This window comes from Apus apus, chromosome 3 (genome assembly GCF_020740795.1).
Source record: "Apus apus isolate bApuApu2 chromosome 3, bApuApu2.pri.cur, whole genome shotgun sequence".
In the NCBI taxonomy this organism is placed as follows: domain Eukaryota; kingdom Metazoa; phylum Chordata; class Aves; order Apodiformes; family Apodidae; genus Apus; species Apus apus.
The window spans coordinates 104,309,781-104,333,967 of NC_067284.1; the positions used below are offsets into that span (position 1 = coordinate 104,309,781).

The 24,187-nt window shown below is 53.4% G+C and overlaps 1 protein-coding gene across 2 annotated transcripts in view; it reads right to left on the reverse strand.

The window, feature by feature from the left end:
• The window catches only part of SCARA5 (scavenger receptor class A member 5), a 37,284-nt gene extending 16,541 nt beyond the window's left edge, over positions 1 to 20,743 (reverse strand). For both annotated transcript variants that reach the window (XM_051615848.1, XM_051615847.1), the window contains exons 1-5: positions 20,533 to 20,743; positions 18,935 to 19,056; positions 14,260 to 14,388; positions 7,571 to 8,245; positions 2,279 to 2,359 (exon numbers count right to left, since the gene is read on the reverse strand). In XM_051615848.1, the coding sequence (XP_051471808.1) occupies positions 2,279 to 2,359; positions 7,571 to 8,245; positions 14,260 to 14,388; positions 18,935 to 19,046 (997 nt within the window). In that variant the 5' untranslated portion in view covers positions 19,047 to 19,056; positions 20,533 to 20,743. The remainder of the gene's footprint in view (positions 1 to 2,278; positions 2,360 to 7,570; positions 8,246 to 14,259; positions 14,389 to 18,934; positions 19,057 to 20,532) is intronic.
• Between the last annotated feature and the right edge of the window lie 3,444 nt (positions 20,744 to 24,187).

The window sequence follows — 24,187 nt, forward strand, 5'->3', positions numbered from 1 at the left end:
ACTCGTGCTAATGCAACCCTGAGCATCTAAGGGCTCAGGTTGAGGTAACTGAGCTCCAAAGCTGGAGACCGAGGAAGAGTGAGGAGCCAGCGTGCAGAAGAGACCTCAAGGAGACATGAGGTACCCAGCATGAGCTGCAGGATCCTTCCATCCGTGCATGCTAACCAGGTATGTTTGCTATTTATTGGGGAAGGGCTTGGATGAAACCCCCTTATCTGAGCACTCCTGACCTCCAGGAGGTGGGAAATGGGGCTCTAGTGTGGGAGCTTGAGCACCTTTCATCAGGGACACATCCAAGCTCCAGAGGTGACCTCTGACCACGCGAGCCAGCAAGGGGAGGTGGAGGGAGAGACCTCTGGTGATTTGTGATGGACTCTGGTGGGACCTGAAAGCAGTCAGATCAACCAGCAAATCAACCCAGCAGGGATTCAGCCCAAGCTTGAGTTTTGGTCAGAGAAAGCTTTTGGGGGAGAAGCTCTTGAGATGGAGCTTCTCCAGCACCTGAGCTCAGTGTCCTGCCTTGCACAATGCTGCCCATCACCCCTGCCTGTGATGGAGCCCTCAGTTCCCTTGGCCCTGGGCTGGGCTTTTCCAAACTTAGTCAATATTTTCCTCTGGTTTAAGGAGGGGAAAAAAAAACCAAAAAAAGGCAAAAAAAAAAAAAAAAAAAAAGCTGCCAGGAGGAATTTGGGCACCAGCTCCAGTGGATGTAGTCTGGGGCTTAACCCTTTCCCTGCTGTGTCTGGCCAACACCTCACCTCCCTCCCCAGAGAGATGCTGCAGTATGCAAGGACCTGGCCATGGATTTGTGTAGAGGATGGTAGATCCACAGTGGAAAAGGGGATTTACCAGGAATGCTGCACCTGAACCTGACCTTACAACTCTGGTGCTGTGACCACATCCAGAAAAGCACCAGAGAAAGCAAGATGGAAAAAGACCTAAAAATAGTGGTTCCTGCAGCAACTCTTGCTGAAGGTGAACCCTCCAGGAATCTTCTTGTTGTCCTGTTTAAACAAAACAAAACAAAAAAAAGAAAGTAGCAAAAAAGGGCAAGAAGCCAGACGATGTATTTCTGATGCTTGTTACACCCAAGGAAAACAGCCATGAATCTGTCAACACACACACACACAAAAATACAGCTGTCAGGGTGAAATGAGCTGAGAAGAGCTTGCAGAGAGTGATCGGGTTTCCAGGCTGGCTGTGCCTCACTTGGCTGGTCCTGCTGCCCACCAGGGAGCAGGGAGAAAAGGACACCAAACCAGGAGGTTTTAAGCCCAGGCCAGGAGCAGCAGGTCACTCTCAGGTGTGTTGAACCTCCCCTGCTTTGACACTGATAGTCCAATGTGGGTCGTGTCTTCAGCAGGCAAGGTGTGGCCAAGGCTGGATACCTTGGGTGGAGGAGGAGGTCCAAGCAGGATGGATCCTGTCGCCTCGGTAGGAAAGAATCTCTTGGGGATAGAAAGTCCTCACCAAAGGGGACCTTCCATCACCTCCGTGCCATCCCTGGCTCTTGGCTGCAAAGCCAGTATTTCTAGGTTTCCATAAAATTAGAAACAGGCTCAAGCCCAGGCTTGTTTCTCAGGGTGGGGGGTGTCTTCTGTTCCTTTTAAATTGAATTTCTCTCAAAAACAATGGTTGAATTTAAGAAGAGGGAAAACATCCACATACTTGACATTGAAAAAAATGGCCTATGAACAAAACCCCAGAGCTGCAGGCAGTGGCCGAGTCCCCTGTGCCAGGCTGGTGAGATCCCATGCTGGGTCACACTGTGCTGCTGAGGGGGTGCAGGCTGTGGGGCCAGGCCCAGAACCTTGCAAGAGCTTGGTTTTAGGAAGCACAGGGTGGTGGCCAGCTTTTGGAGAAACCTGGGCTGGGTGGCTGTGTCAAAGGAGCCTCAGGGCACCCACCTGCCGGTGATGGACCCTTGCAGCCCTCTCTGTCCTGGGGCCATCTGGGAGGCCAGAAGGACTTTCTGCCCCTAAAGACTAGTAGTCTGGCTGGAGATGGGGCAGCAGGTTAGTCCTGTTGTTCTTCAAGACTGGTGCACAGAATCAGAGAATACTTTGGGTTGGAACAGACCTTGAAGCTCATCTAGTTCTAACCCCCCTGCCATGAGCAGAGACACCTCCCACTAAACCGGGCTGCTCCAAGTTCCATCCAACCTAGTGAGTGAAGTCCTGAGGGACAGGCTGGGAGGTCACCAGGAGACGTCCCGTTGACTCTATGGACTTTGGGTGAAGGCTTGCAGGGTTGTGGGCACCCTGGACATATTCCTTACCTTGAAGCCCAGGCAGGCCAGGAAGACCAGGTTCCCCTTCCATCCCTTCATTTCCTTGGTCTCCTTTGGGTCCAGGTGGCCCTGAAACACAACAGGTGTTGGAGTGCAACCATCATACTCCAGCTTTGCAGCAGATGTGTGAGTGCACCCACCCACGCTCCATCAGCCACAATTAGGTGTCCAGGCACCTCTAGCAACCACAGACCCCTGCAGACTGGAGGGCAGTGACAGTGAAGGAGCTTCCAGCAGCCTTCATCCATGACCTGTGGATCTTAAAGGCCAAACATGACTCCATCAACCTGCCTTACATGCCAGCAAACTCCACCTTGCAGCTTCCGCCTGAATTGCCCAACTCCTGGAATTTCTTAGAGACCAGAAGCTCTGACATCTCCAGCGAAATAATGTTCAGAGAAATAAGAAAAGAAAGAAATCCATTTTGGAAATATTGAGATGAACATTAGGAGGGGATTTGCAGCCCTGATCTCACCAGGAACCAGCCCGTTGGCGGTGGCTTTAGGGAGCAGAAAATCCAACCCTATAATAGCATTTTATTCCAGAGCCTGCAAAGGGCCAAGTCTGCAAAGCTGAAAACAATTATGAGCTAAATCAATTGGAAGAAAGAATTTGAACGGGGGGGGGGGGGGGGGGGGGGGGAAAGCATAAAAAAGACTCTTGGGATGACAGAAAATAGGGCAGAGAGAGGCCTGGAGGGGTCATTTGGTCTTTGTCCTACCAAGCCAGGGTGATAATTGGAAACTGTTAAATGCTGTTTTCCTAGAAACCCTCAAAGCCAGAATCTCACAGTCGTGGGGAAAGCAACAAACGCGCCAGGGCGACGTGGGGTTGTGAAAGGATCAGGAGAGGAAGAGGGGGGATGTTTTGGCAGCCCCAAAGAGCGAGGAATTAGGAACTGCAAACATCATGCAGAAATAAGAGGGTTCCTCAGGAGATGAACCACAGCCAGCTCAGGGAATGTCCAAACTGGAGATGGTCAATGGCTGGGAAGGAGGAATTATTGCATTAGTCCTGGGCTTCCTCTCCCCTAGGTGATGCACGTCGCAGGGTGCTGAGAGGAACGTGGGGGTGGACCCTAGACCCTGGGGACATTTCTCCTGTTCTGGGCTGGCAAAACAAAAGGACACAAAGAACAATAGATACCCGGGAGAACTGAGTACAATTGAGGAGGCATTTTTGGGTGGGAACAAGAGGAACCACACACAACAGGGACACTGCCTGGCCCTGGGAAGGAGCGGCAAGATTCTCCATGATGGAGAAGGTCCAGCAACGTTCAAGAGCTGGACCCTTAATGATGGAGAAGGTCCAGGAACATGCAAGGTCTGGATTCTCCATGATGGAGAAGGTCCAGCAGCTCCACAAGGGGACATGGGGCAGAAGTCCAGAGAGGTGTGGGCTGTAGAAAGGTGCTGAATTAGTTTTAATTCCCAGAGCATTACAGGGCATTACACAACAGCCATTAAATCACAAATGGTTTGGGTGGGAAGGGTCCTACCTTTCAAGGACTTCTCGTCCAACCCCCTGCAGTAAGCAGGGACATGTTCAACTACATTAGGTTGCTCAGAGTCCCATCCAACCTGACCTGGAACGTTTCCAGGGATTGAGCATCTCCCACCTCTCAGGGCAACCTGGGACAGTGTCTCACCACCTTCATTGCAAAACTATATATATTTAAATGATGTGCTGGTTGGAGTCAGAAAAACTGGGCAAATAAATAAACAATAGGAAGCACCTGGTTGCATAAATAGATGGTGTTAAGTACAGCCATTTACCTTCAGTGACCCAAAAGAGCAAGAGGGAGGTCAAGTCCTGATGTGCTGGGTACTGGTGAGGCTGCACCTCAAATCCTTGGGCCCCTCACCACCAGAAGGACACTGAGGGTCTGGAGCGTGTCCAGAGAAGGGCAAAGGAGGTAGGGAAGGGTCTGGAGCACAAGTCTGACGAGGAGCAGCTGAGGGAACTGGAGGTGTTCAGCGTGGAGAAAAGGAGGCTGAGGGGAGACTTTCTTGCTCTACAACCCCCTGAAAGGAGGTTGGAGCCAGGGGGGGTGTCAGCTCTTCTCCCAAGGAACTAGTAATAGGACAAGAGGAAACAGCCCCAAGTTGTGCCAGGGGAGGTTTAGATGGGATATTGGGAACAATTTCTTCCTGGAAAGGGTTGTCAGGCCCTGGGCCAGGCTGCCCAGGGCAGGGGTGGAGTCCCCATCCCTGGAGGGATTTCAAAACCATGTAGCTGTGGTGCTGAGGGACATGGTTTAGTGGTGGCCTTGGCAGTGCTGGGGTAACAGTTGTACTTGAGGATCTCAAAGGTCTTTTCCAACCTGAACGATTCTGTGATTCTAAGTCATGCCAGTTTGGTAAAGTGGCACAATGTGGGTATATTTAGGCTGCCCAGTAATACCCAACCCTTTCTGAAACAAAGAACTGATGGGGAATGATGAATTAAAGAATTAAAACAAGTCAATACCATTAATTCCAGCCTACAGGGCACCACAGACAGCAGAGCTGCCAGAGACCCAGGGCTTCGCAAAGATGATGGTGAGTTTGGGTAGCAGTGGTAGTGACAAGGCTAAGGGATTTTTCTACAAGCCTATCTCCTGCCAGAAGGTCCCAGATGCCCCAGGATGAGCAGTGAAAACTGCATGATCCAACCATGTTCCTGGGTTGGGGTTCAAGTTCTTCCCTTCCCTGCTTCAACCCAGCACAGCAAAGCTTGCACTGCTGAAAACCACTTGCTTGAACAAACCAGATGATTTCCCACCACCAGCAAAACTAAAAGCAGCCCTGCAAATATCCACAGTGGGAGCCACTGAGAAAAGGTCTCCAGTTTTGTCACCCTGACTTTGCCCTGAGTGTCCTCTCTGAAGGGAAGGGGTTCCAAACCAATGGCCTTGGAGCAAAACTATTGCTGACACAAAATGTCAGGTCCAGCACAGCCCAGCTGAGGTTCCCTGTGTGGAGGCAGCTCCGACAGTTTCCATCTGTTGTGGTTTTATGGGCACACTTGGGAAATCACCCACACCAGGGCCCCACCTCACTTCTGTTAACCCTGAAAGGGACATGGGAGCTGCCTGCTTAGGGCACCTCTTGGTTGGATGGGGGTTGGAGCTGCCTTTGCTCCTTAAAATTGGCTTCCACAAGTGCAGCTTTCCAGTCCTCTGCCATCTTCTCTTTTCTCCCTTCTCTCCAGCACCTTCCCACCCTCAGGCAGATCAACAGTCCCGCCCAACTTTTAAGACCCAAACCCCCTCTGCTCTGGGAGGCCAAGCCCTCTCTGAGACACGCGAGCTGCTTGGCATGGTCAGCTACTGGAGACAAGCCTGGGGACCTCCCCAAGCTGCCATCATCAGCCAACAGCCTCCAAAAGCCAGGGCCTGAAGCAGTGAAGGACTCAGGGGATGGAAAATGCATCTCCCAGGCCTGGCTCCACTGGTACAAATCCAGCTGGGTGCACGGCAGATTCATCCCAGGACATTTGGAGATGGGGTAAAGGACACAAGGGTCCTGAAAACACCCAGCCCCATGGTCCATCTATGCTTACTGAAGCATAGGGGAGGGATGAGGGGAGAGGGAGGTGGGGACTGCCAGGAATGTGTCAGAGCAGTGGCTGATAAATCAGGAGCTGGGCCCACTGGGAGGGATTTGTTTTGTTTTCTGCATATTAATCATAGAATCATAAAATGGCTTGGGTGGGAAGAAACCTCAAAGACCATCCAGGTCAAAACCCCTGCCATGGGCAGGGACACCTCCCAGTAGACCAAATTGCTCCAAGCCCCATCCAGCCTGGCCTTCAACACTGCCAGGGATGGGGCAGCCACAGCTGCTCTGGGCAACCTAGGCCAGGGTCTCACCACCCTCACAGTAAAGAATTTCTTCCTCAGATCTCATCTCAATCTCCCCTCTTGCAGCTTGATACTGTTCCTCCTCGTACCATCACTCTATGCCCTTGTCAAAAGTCCCTCCCCAGCTTTCCTGTAGCCCCTTTGGGTATTGATGGTGCTCTAAGGTCTACCCAGAGCCTTCTCTTCTCCAGGCTCAACAACCCCAACTGTGTCAGCCTGTCTCCAGAGCAGAGCTGCTCCAACCCTTTCCTTTCCCCATCATCCCATGAAGCCAAGTTGGTACCAAGGAGTTGCAGCTTCCTCTGCTTTCTCACCCATTTTATCCTCTAAGATCTTTGAAGGAAAAGCCACCTCTCCCTTGGTGCAGTATAGAGGGACCCTCCTCTTGCTTGTCCCCAGTCAATTTGAGCAACTGGACTGGGATCCACCACAGCAGATATGGGTTTCTCCAGTGTGGACACCTCCACCTGAGCTGGGCTCTCCCAGGAGATTCAGTGCTATGGGACACAGGGATGTAAGATATGAACCAGCTGGAAATTCCTGACATCAGAGAGGGAGAAATGTCCAAGTGGATGGTTAACCCTGGCCATACAGCTATGCTCAGGAGATAACAGTGTGACAAGTGGCTGGACCTTGCAGATAATTAAGATGAAGGAGTAGATGCTTAGCAGACTGAGGGGGGTGGGGGTGGTTACTGAGGCAACCACAGAAATGCCAAGAAGAGGGGATCAGCAGAACTAGGGTCAGTGGCCTAGAGTCAGCAGTTGGGTTGTTTACCAGGCTGAGGGTGGTGGGAGACACTGGCCCAGGTTGCCCAAAGAGGTGGGAGATGCCCCATCCATGGAAACATTCCAGGTCAGGTTGGATGGGGCTCTGAGCAACCTGATCTAGTTGAAGATGCCCCTGCTCATGGACTGAAGGTCCCTTTCAACCCATCCCATACTGTGATTGGATGATTTGGGAGGGGCTGAGGATGGTAAAGGAGGAGAGGACAGGAGAAGGAAGATGGACTAAATGGATGGTACAGTGAGTGATCGATGATGACAGGGCAGCTGACGGGCATCCCTCTGCCTCATCCCTGCAGCATGAAGCAGAACAAAACCTCACAGTCTCTGCCATGCTCAGTCTGGCTAATTTTCATGATCAGGAAGGACCTGGCAGAGTTTTCCCAGGCATGGTTGAGGGAACCCTGGAAGCTTTCTTCCTGACATGGACGGGGGAGCATTTGGAGAGTGCCAGCTATGCAGAATCTGAGATGATGGAGACACCTGAACATTGCAGACAACTAAACAGCAGTGACTGATGGATACACCTCGAGACACCCCCATGCCACAGGGGCCATTTTCACCACCAGCCACAGCACCAAGGACACCTCCCTCCTCATGATGCCTCCAGGCACCAGTGAGGGAGCAGCTTACAAGAGTTTTTCAGCTTACCCCGTATCACGGAGATGTTCTTCAGCACAAGGGAGTGTTCCCAGTCCTTCAGCCGCAGGTCCTCGGTCACGTTGTTGAGGATGGCCAGCTCGTGCTTCAGCTGCTCCTCCATGGCGATGTGGATGAGACGCATCTGCCGGGCATCCTCAGTGGCATTGCTGATCAGCACCTGCAGGTCCTGGATGCGGGTATGGTGGATGTTCACATCGTAGGAGAAGGTCCTGTTCATGGTGTCCACGGCCCCACTCACGGCTGTCACCTGGTCACTCAGGCTCTCCACTCTGCTGCCCAGGTGGCTCAGGAGGTGGTCGTGGTGCTGCAGCAGCAGCCTGCTGCTATTGCCTTCCACCGAGAGCTTGTACATCTCCTGCTGGGCTGTGTCACTCTGCTGGGTCAAGCTGTCCCACAGGTTGGACACTGCCTTGTCAGTTTGGCTGGCCTGGGTCTGCAGGCTCCAGAGAAGCCCTTCCAGCTTCTGCAGTGACCCTGTCATGAGGAACAAGGAGTCCGAGTGGTTCTGCAGGAGGTCCTGGAGCCTCCAGATGTGATCCAGCACATCCCCCTTCAGAGGTAGGTGCAGCAGCTTCAGCTGCATGTCCCGAAAGCTCTCGTTGAGGTGGTTGACGTTCCCCAGCAGCACCTTCAGGTCCTCAGGGGATGTCTGTGGCCTGGAGACTGCAAGGGATGGAGAGAAGATGACATCAGAAACCACCCCATGGAGGTGAGTACATTTCTGAGAGATGAAACCCTGTCTTTTCCTAAAAAGCCCTTGGACATCCCCCTAGTTCTTGGTGCTTGGAGGTGAAAGCCTGACCTCAACCACCAAAGGATTCATCCCACCAGCCCTTGTTCAGCCCCATGGTTTTCTTCACAGTTGGAGAAGGAGTTTGGTTGATGAAGGGCTGAAGAAGGAGGCACCTGGTTCTGGAAGGACAGCAAAGGCTCCCAGCATCTCTGGGGTGGCTCTGGGCTTTGCCAGATGGATCATGATGCTACAAATCTTCGTGGTTTTGCCCCGCTTGTGGTCAGAGGATCAGCTGCTGACAGCACCCACTTCCCTTTCCTAAAATCAGACCTGTCAACCAGGCTTCATCTCTCACTGGAATGATCATTTTCAGTTGACCAACCACATTTCCCTCCTGACCATGGATCCTGGGCCTGAGCTCAGGCCCTGGTCCCAGAGTGATGACCAGCTTGGCTGGTCTCCATGGCTCTGGGGGTGGTTTGCTGTCAGCCTCCAAGCACCTCATCCTCATCCTAGGGCTGCCAAGCCCTCTTCCTAATGGAGGAAACTCACCTCAGCTCAGGAGCATCCTGCATCCTGGAGCTGTTCCCAAAGAGGAAAGGAGGTGATGGCTACAGAACATTTTTTATTAGATTGAATAAAAATACACTAAGATGGAATTAAGCTTCATAGAATGGAATGATGAATTTACTTTCTATAATTTAGCTGAATGTTAGATGACCAGCTTATTTTATTGTCTATTTAGTAGAAAGATCCTGACACGAAGTTATGCTTTGTGAAACAACGTGCTTTGTGAAATGCACATTCTTGGGTAAATGATTGGGAAAACTACCAGCCAGCAATGGGAACATCCTGTAGATAGAGACAGCAGTAAACCTTGGGAGTCCAGCCCAGCCTGTGCAACTCCAGAAGACATTTTTTCCTGACACTTTTTAACAATAGGATGTTGATTTGGGCTCACCCCAGGCCTCTTGCAAGTAAAGAGATAACAAACTCAAGGAACTTGGGGCCTTGCAGTTGAAAAGTTGGCTGAGACCAGCTGGGTTACATGCTGGGGAAGGGATTGACACCTCAGAACTCCCCTGGATCATGGGAGATGCCCCACCTAGGAGGCTTAAAGTGCATAGATAAGGAGGACACAAATACTATGATGAGTTCCAGAAAATCTGATGCATATGTATCTGGTGGGACAGCATAAGTCCTGCCTGTTGTCACTTATGGGATGCACAACTTTGAGAACTCTCTCTCATGCACCCAGCACTGCAACAAAGAACACCTGCCTTCTGAAACTTAAAGACAAGTGTCAGAGGGTTCTTTCTGTGACTGAATTTTATGGTAACAGAGGGAGGAAACTCACCCCAGCTCAGGAGCATCCTGCATCCCAGGGCTGCCAGGGCTCTTGCCAAGGGAGAGAAAGAGGGACAAAACCCACCCCAGCTCAGAAGCATCCTTCATCCCCTTCCCCTGCAGCCCTGGTGAGAGAGCTCTCCTGGCCAAACCCCTCCTGGCCTTGCATCAGCTCCCAGAGCACCAAAGTCGGATTTGGAGAGAAAACCTGGAAATTTGGGGGGAACTTCTTGCTCCCAGCACTGTCCCAGAAAACCCCTGCCCAGCAAGCCCAGTAGCACCCAGTAAAGCCCAATCCCAGCTCCTGTTGCTCCTCTGCATGCTTTGGTGCACCCCAAAACCACCGACCCAGGCAGGGAAAGGTCATCTTCTCCCTCCACTGCATTGACCGTGAGTGCCCAACACAGCCCAGGAAGACGTAAAGCCCAAACCCACATGAAAAATGAGAATAATAACAGAAAAAATACATTAAAGAGAATAAATCAATCCCATTGTTCTTTAAGCCTCAGCTGGCGTGGGACCTTCCTGGCAGCTGAACCCCCTTCACTTCCCCTGAGGAGAAACCCGGCACCGACTTTTGGTTTGAATTAAAACCATGGGGGGGAAGAGGAGAGAAGGCAAAAGCAGGACAAGGAACTTGCCAAGGGCCCGGGGCCACCCACAGAAATGGGGTAGAGGGACCCACCATGGCTGCAGAGGGGGATTTGGGACCACCATGGGACAACCAGCCACCCTCTAAGTCTGCTGTGGGCTGGTAGGTGCCTTAAGGGAGGAGCTGAGCTTCTGTCAGGCACTGAAGGTGTTAACTTCTGCCCAGGGCAGTGGTGGAGTCCCCATCCTTGGAGGGATTTCAAAGCCGTGTAGCTGTGGTGCTGAGGGACATGGTTTAGTGGTGGCCTTGGCAGGGCTGGGTTGATGTTGCATGTTAACCCAGCACACCCACATGCTCCCAGCACCCCTTCCCCACATCCTCAGGCAGCCCCTCGCAGTACAAGGATGATCCAATGGTCCCCAAGGACACCATGAGTCACAGTTCCCTCCCACAATATACTTTGGGGACACACTGTCCTCCTGCCAGCCATCCCCAAAGAGAAAGGGTTTGCAAGAACCCCCCAATCCAACCTGAAACCCCCCGCACCAGCCCCGTGCAGGGTCACACCTGGCAAACACGTGTGCAGGGGTGTGAAAGCAAATGATGGGGCTGCTTGTGGGTGCACCATGAGAAGCTGCACCCTTGAAGGCACTCAAAAACTCTCTGCCCCCCCTTCTACGCTCACATAGAGCCACAGAGACACTGCAAAGTGCACATTGAATATGGACATTTTCACATTCCCCATCCAGCTTTTGCAGCACAACAGAGCTGCAGAAGACAACTTAGAAGCATTTTGGTTGGAAAAGACCTTGAAGATGAACAGTTTGCCCAAAGAAGCTGTGGCTGCCCCATCCCTGGAAGTGTTCAGGGCCAAGTTGGATGGGGCTTGGAGCAATCTGGTCTACTGGGAGGTGTCCCTGCTCATGGCAGGGGCTGGAACTAGATGGTCTTTAAGGTCCTTTCCAATGCAAACCATTCTGTGATTCTATGATCCTCAAGTCCAACCATTGACCCAGCCCTGCCAAGGCCACCACTAAACCATGTCCCTCAGCACCACAGCTACATGGCTTTGAAATCCCTCCAGGGATGGGGACTCCGCCACTGCCCTGGGCAGCCTGGGCCAGGGCCTGACAACCCTTGCCAGGAAGAAATTGCTCTCAATATCCAATCTAAACCTCCCCTGGCACAACTTTAGGCCATTTCCTCTTGTCCTTGTTCCTTGGGAGAACAGGGGGTTCCTTGGAGCCCCCTGGCTACAACCTCCTTTCAGGGGGTTGTAGAGTAAGAAGGTCTCCCCTCAGCCTCCTTTTCTCCAGATTGAACACCCCCAGATCCCTTAGCTGCTTCTCATCAGACTTGGGCTCCAGAGGCTTAATGGTGGCCTTGGCAGTGCTAGGTTAACAATTGGACTTGATGATCTGGAAGGTCTTTTCCAACCAAAACCATTCCCCATTTCTATGAACCTATCTGACTTGACATCCTTCAAGTATGTATTTTGGGTCTCCAAAGGTCTCCAAAAGGAGGATGCTCACTTCCTTGGATACTTTTTCCAGGCACCCAGAGGTGCTGAGCATGGAAACGTGGCTGCTCTCAAGGCAAACATGAGCAGGGAGATGGGGTGCAAGTGGGATTCCCATCTGTGTGCATGGTTCTAATGCTCATTAGCCACATCCTAATGAGTCCTGGCCTCCTGCTGGAGCAGCTCAGGGCTGGGTGCCCAGGTGCAGGGACCCCAGTACAAGCACCAAACTGCAGCTCTGTGCATGAAGGTGGCCAGAACTTAACCTAAACCTTGCAAAATAACAATGATAAAAAAAGGCTGGGCACCTTTTTAGTGGCTGAGGAGGAGTGAGGGACAGGGAGAAAGGGAATGTGCATCCCCAGAAGCCAGAAAACCCCTGCCAGAGGATATGAAAAGCAGGTGGCCTCGAAACAACCCCAGCTCTGTTGCTGAAAACATCCTGTTTCCACAGCTCCAAGGTGGTTCACGGTATTTTTAGCAGTTTGCTCATTTTTGAAGCTATTTCCATGGAGCACGTTGTGAGTCGCGTGACACCTGCCCAAGCTGGCTCCAAATGGTGCCTGGGGGAGATGCCTCACCAAAAAAACCACCAGGGTCACATGATTGGGACATGAGAATGTGTTGGGGGGTTGTCTCCAGAGCGGGTGGAGGTCTGGACACCCCTGGCTCATATATGCTGGGTGGGATGGTGTCTGCTCAAGGTGGAACTTGCTCTGTGCAGGGTCTTCACCCTAGGAGGGCACAGAAGTTGTGGCTCTGCCCTCCCTGGCAGTGTTCAAGGCCAGGTTGGATGCGGCTTGGAGCAACCTGGTCTAGTGGGAGGTGTCCCTGCCCATGTCAGGGAGGCTGGAACTAGATGGTCTTTGAGGTCCTTTCCCACTCAAACCAGTCTGTGATGGCATCAAAGGGTAACGTTCCTCTCGCAGCATCATGGTCAGCTCTTCCCAGCCCAAGGAGTGGGTGACAACAAGTCTACTTCATGAAATGCTGGGTCTTTCTTTGCACCTTCTGGTGGGAGATGGGGGATGCTAAGCAGATGGTCTCAGCTCTGGCAAGCTGGTGGCTGATCTCCAGGTGCACAAGGTGGGTTTTTCCGTTGGAAAACCAAGCCCTCCACCACTGAATATTCAGTCCTGGTCCTCCAAGGACCATCAAGCTACAACATCAAGGTTTCAGCCACAGATCCCTGAAGCTGAGGATCATCTCCCTGGGCTATATAATATATGGCTCCCAGATGGATGTGGTCTCCTCACCCTGGTGCAAGACCACCCTGTGCCTGTGGTTTTCTTTGATTTGATAAGACGACTCCAGTTATAGCCAGCTCCAGACCTCAGAGTCACCTACCTCCAAACCCAGAGGCTTGGCTTCAAATTCCAGACATGAAGAAAGCAACCATGAAAATACATTATTCTTCTCATCATTTCACCTTTCTTTTCCAAAACTGTGGTCCACAACCTAGAGGGTAAGATGGTTTTACTGGGGTCTTCCTTAAAGTTGGAATCCTGCCAGTCACAGGATCCACAGTCAAAGCCCCAGGAGGTGGAGCTTTGAAGATGGCCATGACCATGAGCCTCCTGTCCACGCCGTGAGGTTATTGGTATTTCTGGAGCAGCTCTGGGGGGAGCAGCTGTAGCTCAGCCCAGGACAAGCCGCCTGTCCCGAGCTCTTTGCACCATTCACAGCGTCCCTCGCCAGGGGTTGCACGAGCCAACAACAACATTCAAACAATGTAATGCAAGAGAGAAGCAGGAGAGGATTCCAAATTCCAACAAAACCGTCTCCATCCCTTCCCCAGCCCAGGAAAAAGCCAAATCCACACTCTGCAAAAGACACTGGCAGCCTTCATGGGGCTGGTGTTCCTGCAGCAAGGAGGAGATCCATCCTCCCACCAGCTGCCTGCACTAGGCAAGGCACAGAAAATCATCCCAAAATCAGAGTAATGAAATCATTTTGGTCAGAAAAGGCCTTAAAGATGATCAAGCTCAACTTTGACCTAGCACTGCCAAGGCCACCACTAAACCATGTCCCTCAGCACCACATCTACATGGTTTTGAAGTTCCTCCAGGGATGGCGACTCCACCACTGCCCTGAGAGGCCTGTTCCAGACCTAGTGATGGGAGTTATTCCAGCTCCAAACCTGGAGCTCCTGAGACTCTCCTGAGGTTTACCATCCCCAGAACATGATGCTTGGAGGCTGCAGTGAGACTCAGAGTCACGTCCTTGTCCCCAAGGAGCTGGAAGTGGGGGGTGGAGGCGATGCCTGTCTTGGTTTGCAGCCACTTCAAACCAAGGTTTGCAAGGCTGCAAACCAAGGCAGGCATCACCTCCACGCCCTGCTTCTACTGGATCCCATATTTTCCTCCTTTGGATGGGGTGAAAAACCCTCCTGAAAGAAATGTGGTTCCGTGTTCATGGCCAGACTGAGTTCCCTGAGCTCCTACGCAGGGGAGTATCGCCCTGGAGGACCCAGACTCAGCCCTTACCTGCAAGGATGAAGACTCCGACAAGGATGAGGAAGACGAGGAGGTAGAGTCCCACCACGGCATACTTGAGTGCTGCCAAGGAGCCCAGCCTGCCACAGCGTCCTGCTGTCTTCATCCTTCTCCCAGGACCTAAGGAGACAGAGTAGGCTGTCAGGGACAGCATCATGCACCAAATCCATGGTGGGTCCATCTCCCACAAGGAAAAGATACTGCAAATGCAATTTTGGCAACGCCTGGTGGGTGCAGGCACAGCTCTGCAGGCCCCACTGTTGATCCGTGTGGTTTTCTGAGTCAGGGCCACCAGTGCTGGCACAAGCCCTCATGGGTCAGGGCAAATCCAAGCACACATGCAGATTGGGCAGAGAATGAATGTAGAGCAGCCCCAAGGAGAAGAACTTGAGGGTGTGTGGTGATGAGAAGCTCACCTTGAGCCAGAACCATGCACTGGCAGCCCAGAAACCAACCACGTCCTGGGCTATATCTTCAGCAACATGACCAGCAGGGCCAGGAAGGGAATTTTCCCCCTCTGCTCTGCTCAGATCCCGCTGCAATGCCAGGTCCAGCTCTGGGGTCCCCAACACAAGAAAGACACAGATCTGTGGGAGCAAGTCCAGAGGAGGCTATGGAGGTGATGCAAGGGCTGGAGCAGCTCTGCTCTGGAGACAGGCTGAGAGAGTTGGGGTTGTTCAGAGAAGAGAAGACTCCAGGGAGACCTTAGAGCACCTTCCAGTACATGAAGGAGCTACAGGAAAGCTGGGGAGGGATTTTTGACAAGGACATGGGCTGATGGGACAAGGAGGAAGGGTTTCAAGCTGCAAGAGGGGAGATTGAGATGAGATCTTAGGAAGAAATTCTTTGCTGGCAGTGTTGAAGGCCAGGTTGGATGGGGCTTGGAGCAACCTGGTCTAGTGCAAGGTGTCCCTGCCCATGGCAGGGGGTTAGGACTAGATAATCTTTAAGGTCTCTTCCCACCCAAACCAGTTTGGGATTTTGTGATCCCAAGTAGGAAAACATCAGCCTCACCCACCCCTACTGAGCTGTCACCTCTCCAGCTCCCACCCTTTGCCCTCATTCCCTCCCTCCTTGATGCTGCCACAAGCAGCAGGACCAGTACACAGAGGGGTTCATATTTTATGACTAAAATAGGTGCGAGGACAATTCAAGGACAAATGAGAAAAGTGCCGTGGACCCAGCACCAGTGAACTCATCCAGCTTTGGGCTTTGTACATGTTCAAAGCTTCAGCCCATATTGAAATCTGGGCCAGGTCCCCATCAAAGGTGGGATCTGGACCCCACTCTGGATATAGACCCTGCACCTCTCTGTCCCCAGCTCCAAGGGTGCACTGATGCTTCAGAGTGACACCTCAGCTCTCAGGGTGACCCTGTGCTGACAGGACAGGGTGCAGGGTGTTGGGTGCCAGCATTTTTCTGTCAGACATTTGCAGAAATATAAGATTTCTGAGGGCAGCAACTTCATGCCAAGTCAATGAGTCCGGCCTGGCTTAGGCCCTTACCAGATCTGAGATGTCTCCAAGGAGACACCAACAAAAGCAGGGGGAAGAGTCTGACTTTCCCACCCCTTTGACATTTGGGTGCCTCCTTGCCATTGCTTTCTGCCCTTGAAGCCATGAGTGGCACCTTAGCCCCAATCCAGAGCTTGCATCAACCCAGTGGAGAAAGTGAAGCAGGTGAAGCACCATGGCCCCAAAGCCAAACCTCCTGGGGATGAGACCATGCTCATCCATGGACATGAGCAATGCCTACCTCCATCCAAGACCATTCCCTGGGCTTTGGGACCTCACCGCATCCCACCTCCCATCCATGGGGAGGAAGCTCAGCTCTTAGTGGGACCAAGCCAGAGATGGAGGAGGTACAACAGGTTGGGTTGTCCTTAGTCCAGCAGGCACCCTTCCCCACTCCACCCTTGTCCTTCCACAGCTAATGGTCCACGTGTCCACTGGAGGACAATGAGCTTTCCAAAAGCCTCCGGCCATCAAAGGGTTACACTGGGTGTATCCTTAAACTCAACCCCATTCTGGAGCTCCGAAATGATCAAGTGCTGAGGTCAGGCTCGCTGACACGCTGAGGGGACCCCGTGGAGCTGTGGGGTGCTCGAGGAGCCCCAGCTCAGGTGCTAAAGGCAGTGCCTCCCCTCCGCGTCCCTCCATCTGCGATCCATTACCCACACGCAGTTCCCATTCGCTGTCACTGACCCAACAGCTGGAGCCGAGGGGTTGGGAATGAGGAAAGCTGCAATATTTTTCTGACATTAACACTTATATCAGGTCCTGGGAGACTCTGGGAGGAGCTGGCCCCCCGCCCTGAACCACCCACTCCTCCTTGCTGCTCTGGGAAGAGCAGAGGGGACGGCAGCTGCGTAAGCAGGATTTTCACAACAACCCGCTCGGCGGAGCCCACGGGCGGCTCCAGCCTGTAACCAAGGGGAAAAGCAAATATTTCTTCCCCCTGCCCATGCCCAGGGGAGCTGGAACTGTGGCCTGTCCAGTCAGTGGGGGTGCAGAAGGTGTGGGAATAGAATAAGCCAAGACTTGGAATCCCAAACTGTTTGGGTTGGAGGGGACCTTCAAGAGCATCTATTCCCAACCTCCTTTCCATGGGCAGGGACACCTCCCACCAGACCAGGTTGCTCCAAGCCCCATCCAACCTGGCCTTCAACACTGCCAGGGATGGGGCAGCCACAGCTGCTCTGGACAACCTGGGCCAGTGTCTCACCACCCTCACAGCAAATAGTTTCTTCCTCAGATCTCATCTCAATCTCCCCTCTTGCAGCTTGAAACTGTTCCTCCCCGTCCCATCACTCCCTGCCCTTGTCAGAAGCCCCTCCCCAGCTTTCCTGTAGCCCCTTCAGGTCCTGGAAGGTGCTCTAAGGTCTCCCTGGAGCCTTCTCTTCTCTGAACAACCCCAACTCTCTCAGCCTGTCTCCAGGGCAGAGCTGCTCCAGCCCTCACATCATCTCTGTGGCCTCCACTGGACTCACTCCAACAGCTCCATGCTTTTCTTATGCTGGGGACTCCAGGACTTGTTGCCCTCTGAGGAATCCAGGGCTGCTGTGCTGGGGGTCATGGCAAGGAGCAGGCTGCCACACCAGCCTTCATCCCCCCACTGAGCATTTTCCATGAGCCCAGCAGGGACTCAGGTGGTCCCATCCTCATGGTGAAGCTCTCAGCATACAAGACACAGCCCCACAGGTCAAGCCTCTTTCCAGCAACCTCTCCCATGGGGATGGAGGGCCAGCTCTGCACCAAAGTGAGCTATGGATGAACAGATCTGCCCTGAGAGATCAAGGTCAATGTGCCACAGGAATACCAAGGCCTGGGAGATACCTTGAACCCTCGCAGCCAGCACTTCATGCTAGTGCAAGGTCTCTGCAGGGGTGTTGGACAAGATAACCTTTAGAGGTCACTTCCAATCCAAACGACTCTATGGTGTCCTCAGTCCTGGAGGACACCAACTCTTCCAGCCTCACTGTCTCCACACTCCTCCACCTTCCTTCAGCATTTGCTGTGTGGCAGAGCACAGAGAGAGCCTGTGGGCAGGATCTGCCCCTCTTTCTTCTGCAGGAAGGTGGGATGGGAGCTGGATTTTACAAGCCAGCAGCAGGAAGGTGGGCAGAGGCAGGAGGAGATGAGCTGCCAAGAGTAGGATGACCCTTGCAGGGTGTGGAATGTCATCGAGTCTCAGCTTTCACATGGATGGGAAATCCACCCTTTGGACTCAAAGCTGGCCCCATCCTGGGGGCTGGAGGGCAGGAGAAGGCACCCAGCAACATTCCCCACAGTGATGACCACAAGCTACTTGCACCATGCAGCCACCCAAAAGCCATTTGGCCAGGGCTGGTTGTTGCCCTCTGGAAGTACCCAGGGCTCTCCATCACATCTCGGGGTTGTCCCATCTGCCTAAACCCAGGAAGGTGAGGCCCCTGTCTCCCCAGTCCCATTCTTGTGGTGGGGAACAGCAGGGCTGTTTACTTTGAGCCTGGATCTGGTGAAACATGGACAGCATTTCATAGGGTGAGAGCCAAGTCAAAGATCTCAGCAGGTCCACAGTGGAAACAGAGACCAGCCAAGATGTGCAGGAGATGCAAGCAGGCTCCACTGTGTCCTGCTGCACAGCCCAGGGCACCTCTGGACAAGCCCACAAGCAAGTGAGCCAGAGGCTGGGAGGAGAAAAAACTCAAAACACCCCCCAAAAAAATCAACCTTTAGCAAGCAAAGTGACTTTGCCTGGAGTACAACCCTGGTCAGTGGCAAAACCAAATGAGACCCTGGTCAAGAGGTCCATGGTGCCCTGGGTCTGTCATTATCCTGGTTAAACCAGAAAGTGGGGAGAAAGAAGAAGAGGCACACAACCCTCCTTGGGATGGGATTCCCCGAGTGTTTCTCCCAGTGAGGCCATGCCAGGAGGAGAGGAGAAGTTTTCTGGACCATTTGGGACACATTAATTGTGGTGCTGCTCCCACCAAGGCACCCTCATCCCAGGCACCTCCAATCCCATGGCAGAGATTGTTCCTCTGGCTCCTTCACCTGTGTGGGGCTAAACTGTTGAGCTGTTCCCTGAGCAATCCAAGCTCCTGTGTCCCACCAGAAGCTCTCCAGATTCCTGCCACCAGGTTCAAAGCCCCCCAGATGAAGCCACACACAGAGCCCAGACTCACCATCCTCACAGAGGTTCAGTTTGGAAAGGCTCCTTCCCTCGAAGGGCTCCTCGAAGATGGAGCCGTTCTCCCTCTCATTGAAGGTGTGGAGGTACATGCCTTTGTTCTCCATCCTCCCGATGCTGGTGGAGCAGAACAGGCCAATGAGATGGTGTTTGGTGGCTATGGGATAGCCTGACATGGCAGGGGCCTGATCCTGGCTAACCCTGTCCCCTGCATGGCTCTGGCACCATGATCCAGTGCAACATGGTGTGGGGGACATGGGCCTGCTGCTGAGGGACCTCTCTGCTCTCAATTGGCAAAGCTGACCAGCATATCTCAGCCTGTGGCTTCTCAACTTGCCCATAGCTCAGGATGGGATTGCAGTGCCCTAGACAAGGGCCAGACCCTCTTGGTGGGTGCAGGGAGAAGCTGGTGGACAAGCTTAGCAGGACCACAGGTCTACTACTAGTCCTCCCCACGTCCCTGCAGCCCAGCAAGATGCTCACCACCAACACAGACCCCTCATTGGCCAAGGAGGTGCTCCTACCACCCACCCACCCTCAACCATGTCCTGCAGATGTCCAGATTTAGTGGTTTCATCACAGCACCCACCTGGGGGTTGAAAATCAACTTCTAGCCCTCAGCAGGGCTCTGGTACGGAAGGAGTTAAAATCACCCCCTAAGTGGAACCTGCTGAGCACTCCCAAACTCAGCCCCTGCAGATCCCCCAGCTCCAGCTGCCTCTTGCTGCCACCACGTGGATTCTCTGCTCCATGGGGAACACTCAGCTCCTGCCAACCCCAAAAAACAGCCCCACAGGGAGGGGGGCAGGGATCTGAGCAGCATCCCTAGCCCTCAGTCCCACTCCCACCAGGGACACATCACTCATGTACCCTGGGGGAATCTCATAGCACTTAAGAGTAATATCATTATTTAGGTTGGAAAAGAACTTTAAGATCCCCAAGTCCAACTGTTACCCCAGCACTGCCAAGGCCACCACTAAACCATGTCCAACCCAGCACCACAGCTACATGGCTTTGAGATCCCTCCAGGGATGGGGACTCCACCCCTGCCCTGGGCAGCCTGGGCCAGGGCCTGACAGCCCTGTCCAGGAAGAAATTGCTCCCAATATCCAGTATAAACCTCCCCTGGCACAACTTGAGGCAGTTTCCTGTTGTCCTGTTGCTTGTTCCTTGGGAGAAGGGACTGACTCCCTGCTTCACTCTAAACCTCCTTTCAAGCAGCTGCAGAGAGCAAGAAGGTCTCCCCTCAGCCTCCTTTTCTCCAGGCTGAACACCCCCAGTTCCCTCAGCTGCTCCTCATCACACTTGTGCTCCAGACCCTTCCCCAGCTCCGCTGCCCTTCTCTGGACACGCTCCAGCCCCTCAGTGTCCTTCTGCTGGTGAGGGATTTGAGATGCATCCTCACCAGTGCCAGGCACAGGGGGACGGTCTCTGCGCTGGTCCAGCTGGCCACACTAGTGCTAACACAAGTCAGGGATGCTCAGGGACACACCGTCCCCTCCACACCCCAAACCCCGGGCGGGAGGAGTTGTCCATCCCTCTCCCCTACCCTGGACACTCAGTGTCCCCCTTCCTCACCGCAATACCACTCACCTGGACCCAGGTGGGAGCAAGTTTTCCGTGGCCAGGCTCAGTCTCCAGGGTTCGCCATGGTGGCCGGGACAGGGGGACGAGGACAGCCCCCAACCTCACCGCCAGCTCCCGGGGGGTGCAGAGGGGCCGCCTCTCCCCCCATGGGGCGGGGCGGGGGGTCCCGGAGGCGGGGGATGCGCGGACCGGCTGCGAGACCGAGAAGCTGTGAACAAGGACCGCTCGGCCGGGAGGGTTTTGTAGGCGGGGAACGGGAGGGGAAGGCGGGATCCCCACGCCCCCGACCCCCCCCCCCTCGCCCCAGCTTTCACTCCTCCGCCCTCCGGCCCCGCCCCCGCCGCCCATTCGCCGGCATCGGGCCGCCCCGAGCGCGGAGAGACCGGAGGAACCGGAGACGGGACGTCCCGGGGGGCGTGAAGTGGGGCAGGGGAGGAGGGGAGCGGGCAGGAGCAGCCTCTGGGGGGGCCGGGGCAGGAACATCTCCGGGGGGGAGCCGAGGCCGGAGCATCCCCGGGGTGGGGCGCGAACTGGGGCAGGGGAATATCCCGGGGGAGCCGGGGCAGGAGCAGCCCCCAGGGGGGCCACCGGGACAGGAGCGTCCCCGGGGAAGGGGTTACGGGGCAGGAGCATGTCCTGAGGGGCCGGGCAGAGGCACTTTCCGGGGGGCGGGGGGAGAAGGAGTATCCCCCCGGGGGGGGGGCAGGGCAGGAGCGTCCCCTGGGGGTGTAGCCGGAGCCGGAGCATCCCCCGGGGGGACCAGGGCAGGGCAGGGTAAGTCGGGGCTGGAGCATCCTCCGGGTGCACTCGGCTTGAGGGAGAGGGAGAGAGAGCTTCCCCATGGAAGTCCTGCCGCTGGGGCAGGAGGTGGGTGCGTGGTGTGGTCCGTGTGCCATTCCCAGAGGGTCCCTGCGTTTTTCCTTCCTTCTTCCTTGCCCGGTTCCCCACCAGCTCAGCCCACGCTGAGCAGGAGTCAGCACGGCGCCCCTGAGAGGGGACTGCTGCTTGTGCCACGCTGCACTCACGGGGAAACTGAGGCACGGAGGACCAGAGGGAGCTGAGCTGGCCCCAAAACTCTCGGCTTTGGCATGGGCCATGGAGAGAAGTGCTCATAGCCCAGTACCAGGACTCGTGTTCCTACCCTGTCCCCAGTTCTGGAGCGCAGCAAAGCACCCTCCAACATCTCTGCAGGATGGAGAGGACTGGCGTGGCTTGGCCCGGTGGCACAGTCAGGACAGTCAGTGTTGTCCCCTTGGAGTGGTTGTGCATGGGTGTACCTCTCCCTTTCTGGAAATGCTGCCACAGCAAACACTGGGCAGACTGGGATGGTGGGGTCACCACTGGCTTTTGTCTCATTCACCACCCATAGTGATGATGGGTGGAGAGCTGGGCATGCTGCACCATGCAGTGAGCCACTTGGACCCCAGGTGCCATGACATCACACCTTTTTGGAAGCCATAAACCTACTGGGACCTGCAAAAATGATGGCAAGACCTGGGGGAAGAAGGGCAAGTGCTCCTTGCCCAGGGATATCTCCAGCCATGGCACCATCCTGAGGACACACATCACTTCTTCCACCAGAAGGAAAGATCTCCAATTGCATGTCTCATCCCACCACGGTGAGTCTCATGGCTTCACAGCCACCCCTGGCCAAGGGCTCCCTTTGGGGACACCTATCAAGGCCATGGGGATGGGGCTTGGAGCAATCTGGTCTAGTGGGACCAGGGGCGTTTGAACTAGGTGATCTTTAAGGTTCCTTCTAACTCAAACAAGTCTATGACTCTGTGGTTCTAAAATGAACTCACTTTCTTCTTTTCTTTGGGGAACAGGAGATAGGAAGATTTTCTTTCTTATTCTGTCTGAACCCATGTAAAGCAGCAGAAAGGGGTAGGGTTGCAAACACTGCTGTGATTTATATATCGTGCTGCTGGGAAGATTAGAGGCAACTGAGGGTGAGATGAGCAAGTTGCTGAGCCATGGAAGTCAGTTAGAAGCTTTGCCTAAGTAAATGAATATTTTTTTAGTTTGCTCAGTGTCTGGACAAAGTTGTGCCATCTTGGGTTTCCTGGGGAAGAAGACAGACCCGAGTGCTTCCCAGGTTGCCTGCAGATGAATTTCCAAGATTAGTTTCCTGGGAGTATCTGAGAAGAGACCAGGCAAGGTTACATGACAGTAAACAGATCAATAGACTCATGTATCACCGAGGGCATCGAGACAAGATGTACTGGGATACAAAAAGTTCTTTAGAGTTGTTTTATCAAGGATGAGAGTTGGGTCGTTTTGTCCTGCCAAGCCAAAAACATGGATTATGAGCTTTTGCTTCTTTGTGTTTATTTATTTGGCTTTAGCAAGAAAATGAGCTCATTTGTTGCTTTGCTTTTCCTAAAAAATGAGTGATGGCTTAAAAAATTTCAAAATTCCTGGTGGCAAATTTTTATGTAACTGCCCAGAAAAACAAAACAAAACAAAACAAATCCCATCTTCTTCTGCTCTTTTATACATCCCATTATGGTCTTTTTGTTTCTGAGTTCCCAGGTCATTCCTGCTTGTCTCAACTTGTGATCCAAGGGCTGGAGCAGCTCTGCTGTGAGGAAAGGCTGAGAGGGTTGGGGTTGTTCAGACTGGAGAAGAGAAGGCTCTGGGGAGACCTGAGAGCACCTTCCAGGACCTGAAAGGGCTTTTAAGAAAGATGGGGACAGACTTATCAGCAGGGCCTGTAGTGATAGGACAAGGGGTGGTGGTTTTAAACTGAAAGAGGGGAGATTCAGATTAGAGAGGAAGAAGAAATTGTTTATGCTGAGGGTGGTGAGACACTGGCCCAGGTTGCCCAGAGAGGCAGGAGATGCCTCATCCATGGAAACATTCCAGACCAGGTTGGACAGGGCTCTGAGCAACCTGATCTAGTTGAAGATGTCCCTGCTCACTGTAGGGGGGTTGGACTAGATGGCCTTTAAATGTCACTTCCAACCCAAACAGTTCTGATTTGATGATTCGATTCTGTGATAAAACAGTAACACAAATAAAGGAATGTATGAGGTGAGTGATGCTCAGTACAATTGCTCTTCACCCAGCACCTGATGTCTAACCTGTTCCCAGGCCATGATCCCACTTCCCCCAGCTCACTCTCCCAGTTTATACACTGAGCATGACATCAGATGATATCAAATCATAGAATCATTTTGGTTGGAAAAAAAACCCTTAAGATCATCAAGTCGAAATGTCTCTGGGGTTGCACTTGATGGACAATGACAACCCATTCAGACGTGCCTTGACTTCTAGAGCCCTCAGCTGGCACCATGGTGGGTGTGTCAGAGCTCGTGCATCTTGCTGAGTGCAGGTCAGCTTGGTGTTCTGGTCATGTCCAAGCAAACAGGTTGAGGAACACAGGAGGAAGGTTTCAGAGAATGCCCAGGTGCCACTGCTGGTCTTCAGAAGCATTGGGGATGAGACAATAGGGATATGCTGGGAAAAGTGCATCATCTCAGGGAAAAACATAGGCTCCTCCATGTGACAGATCTGGTGGGTTCTCCTGGAAGATACCTGTTTACTGAGGTTTTACCCAGTCTCCAGCCCTTGGAGCCAGGTGGGATGTAAGGATGGACATTTTTGTTTCTAGCTCTCAATTTTACACAAGGTCTTGAAAACACAACCTGAGGGCAAC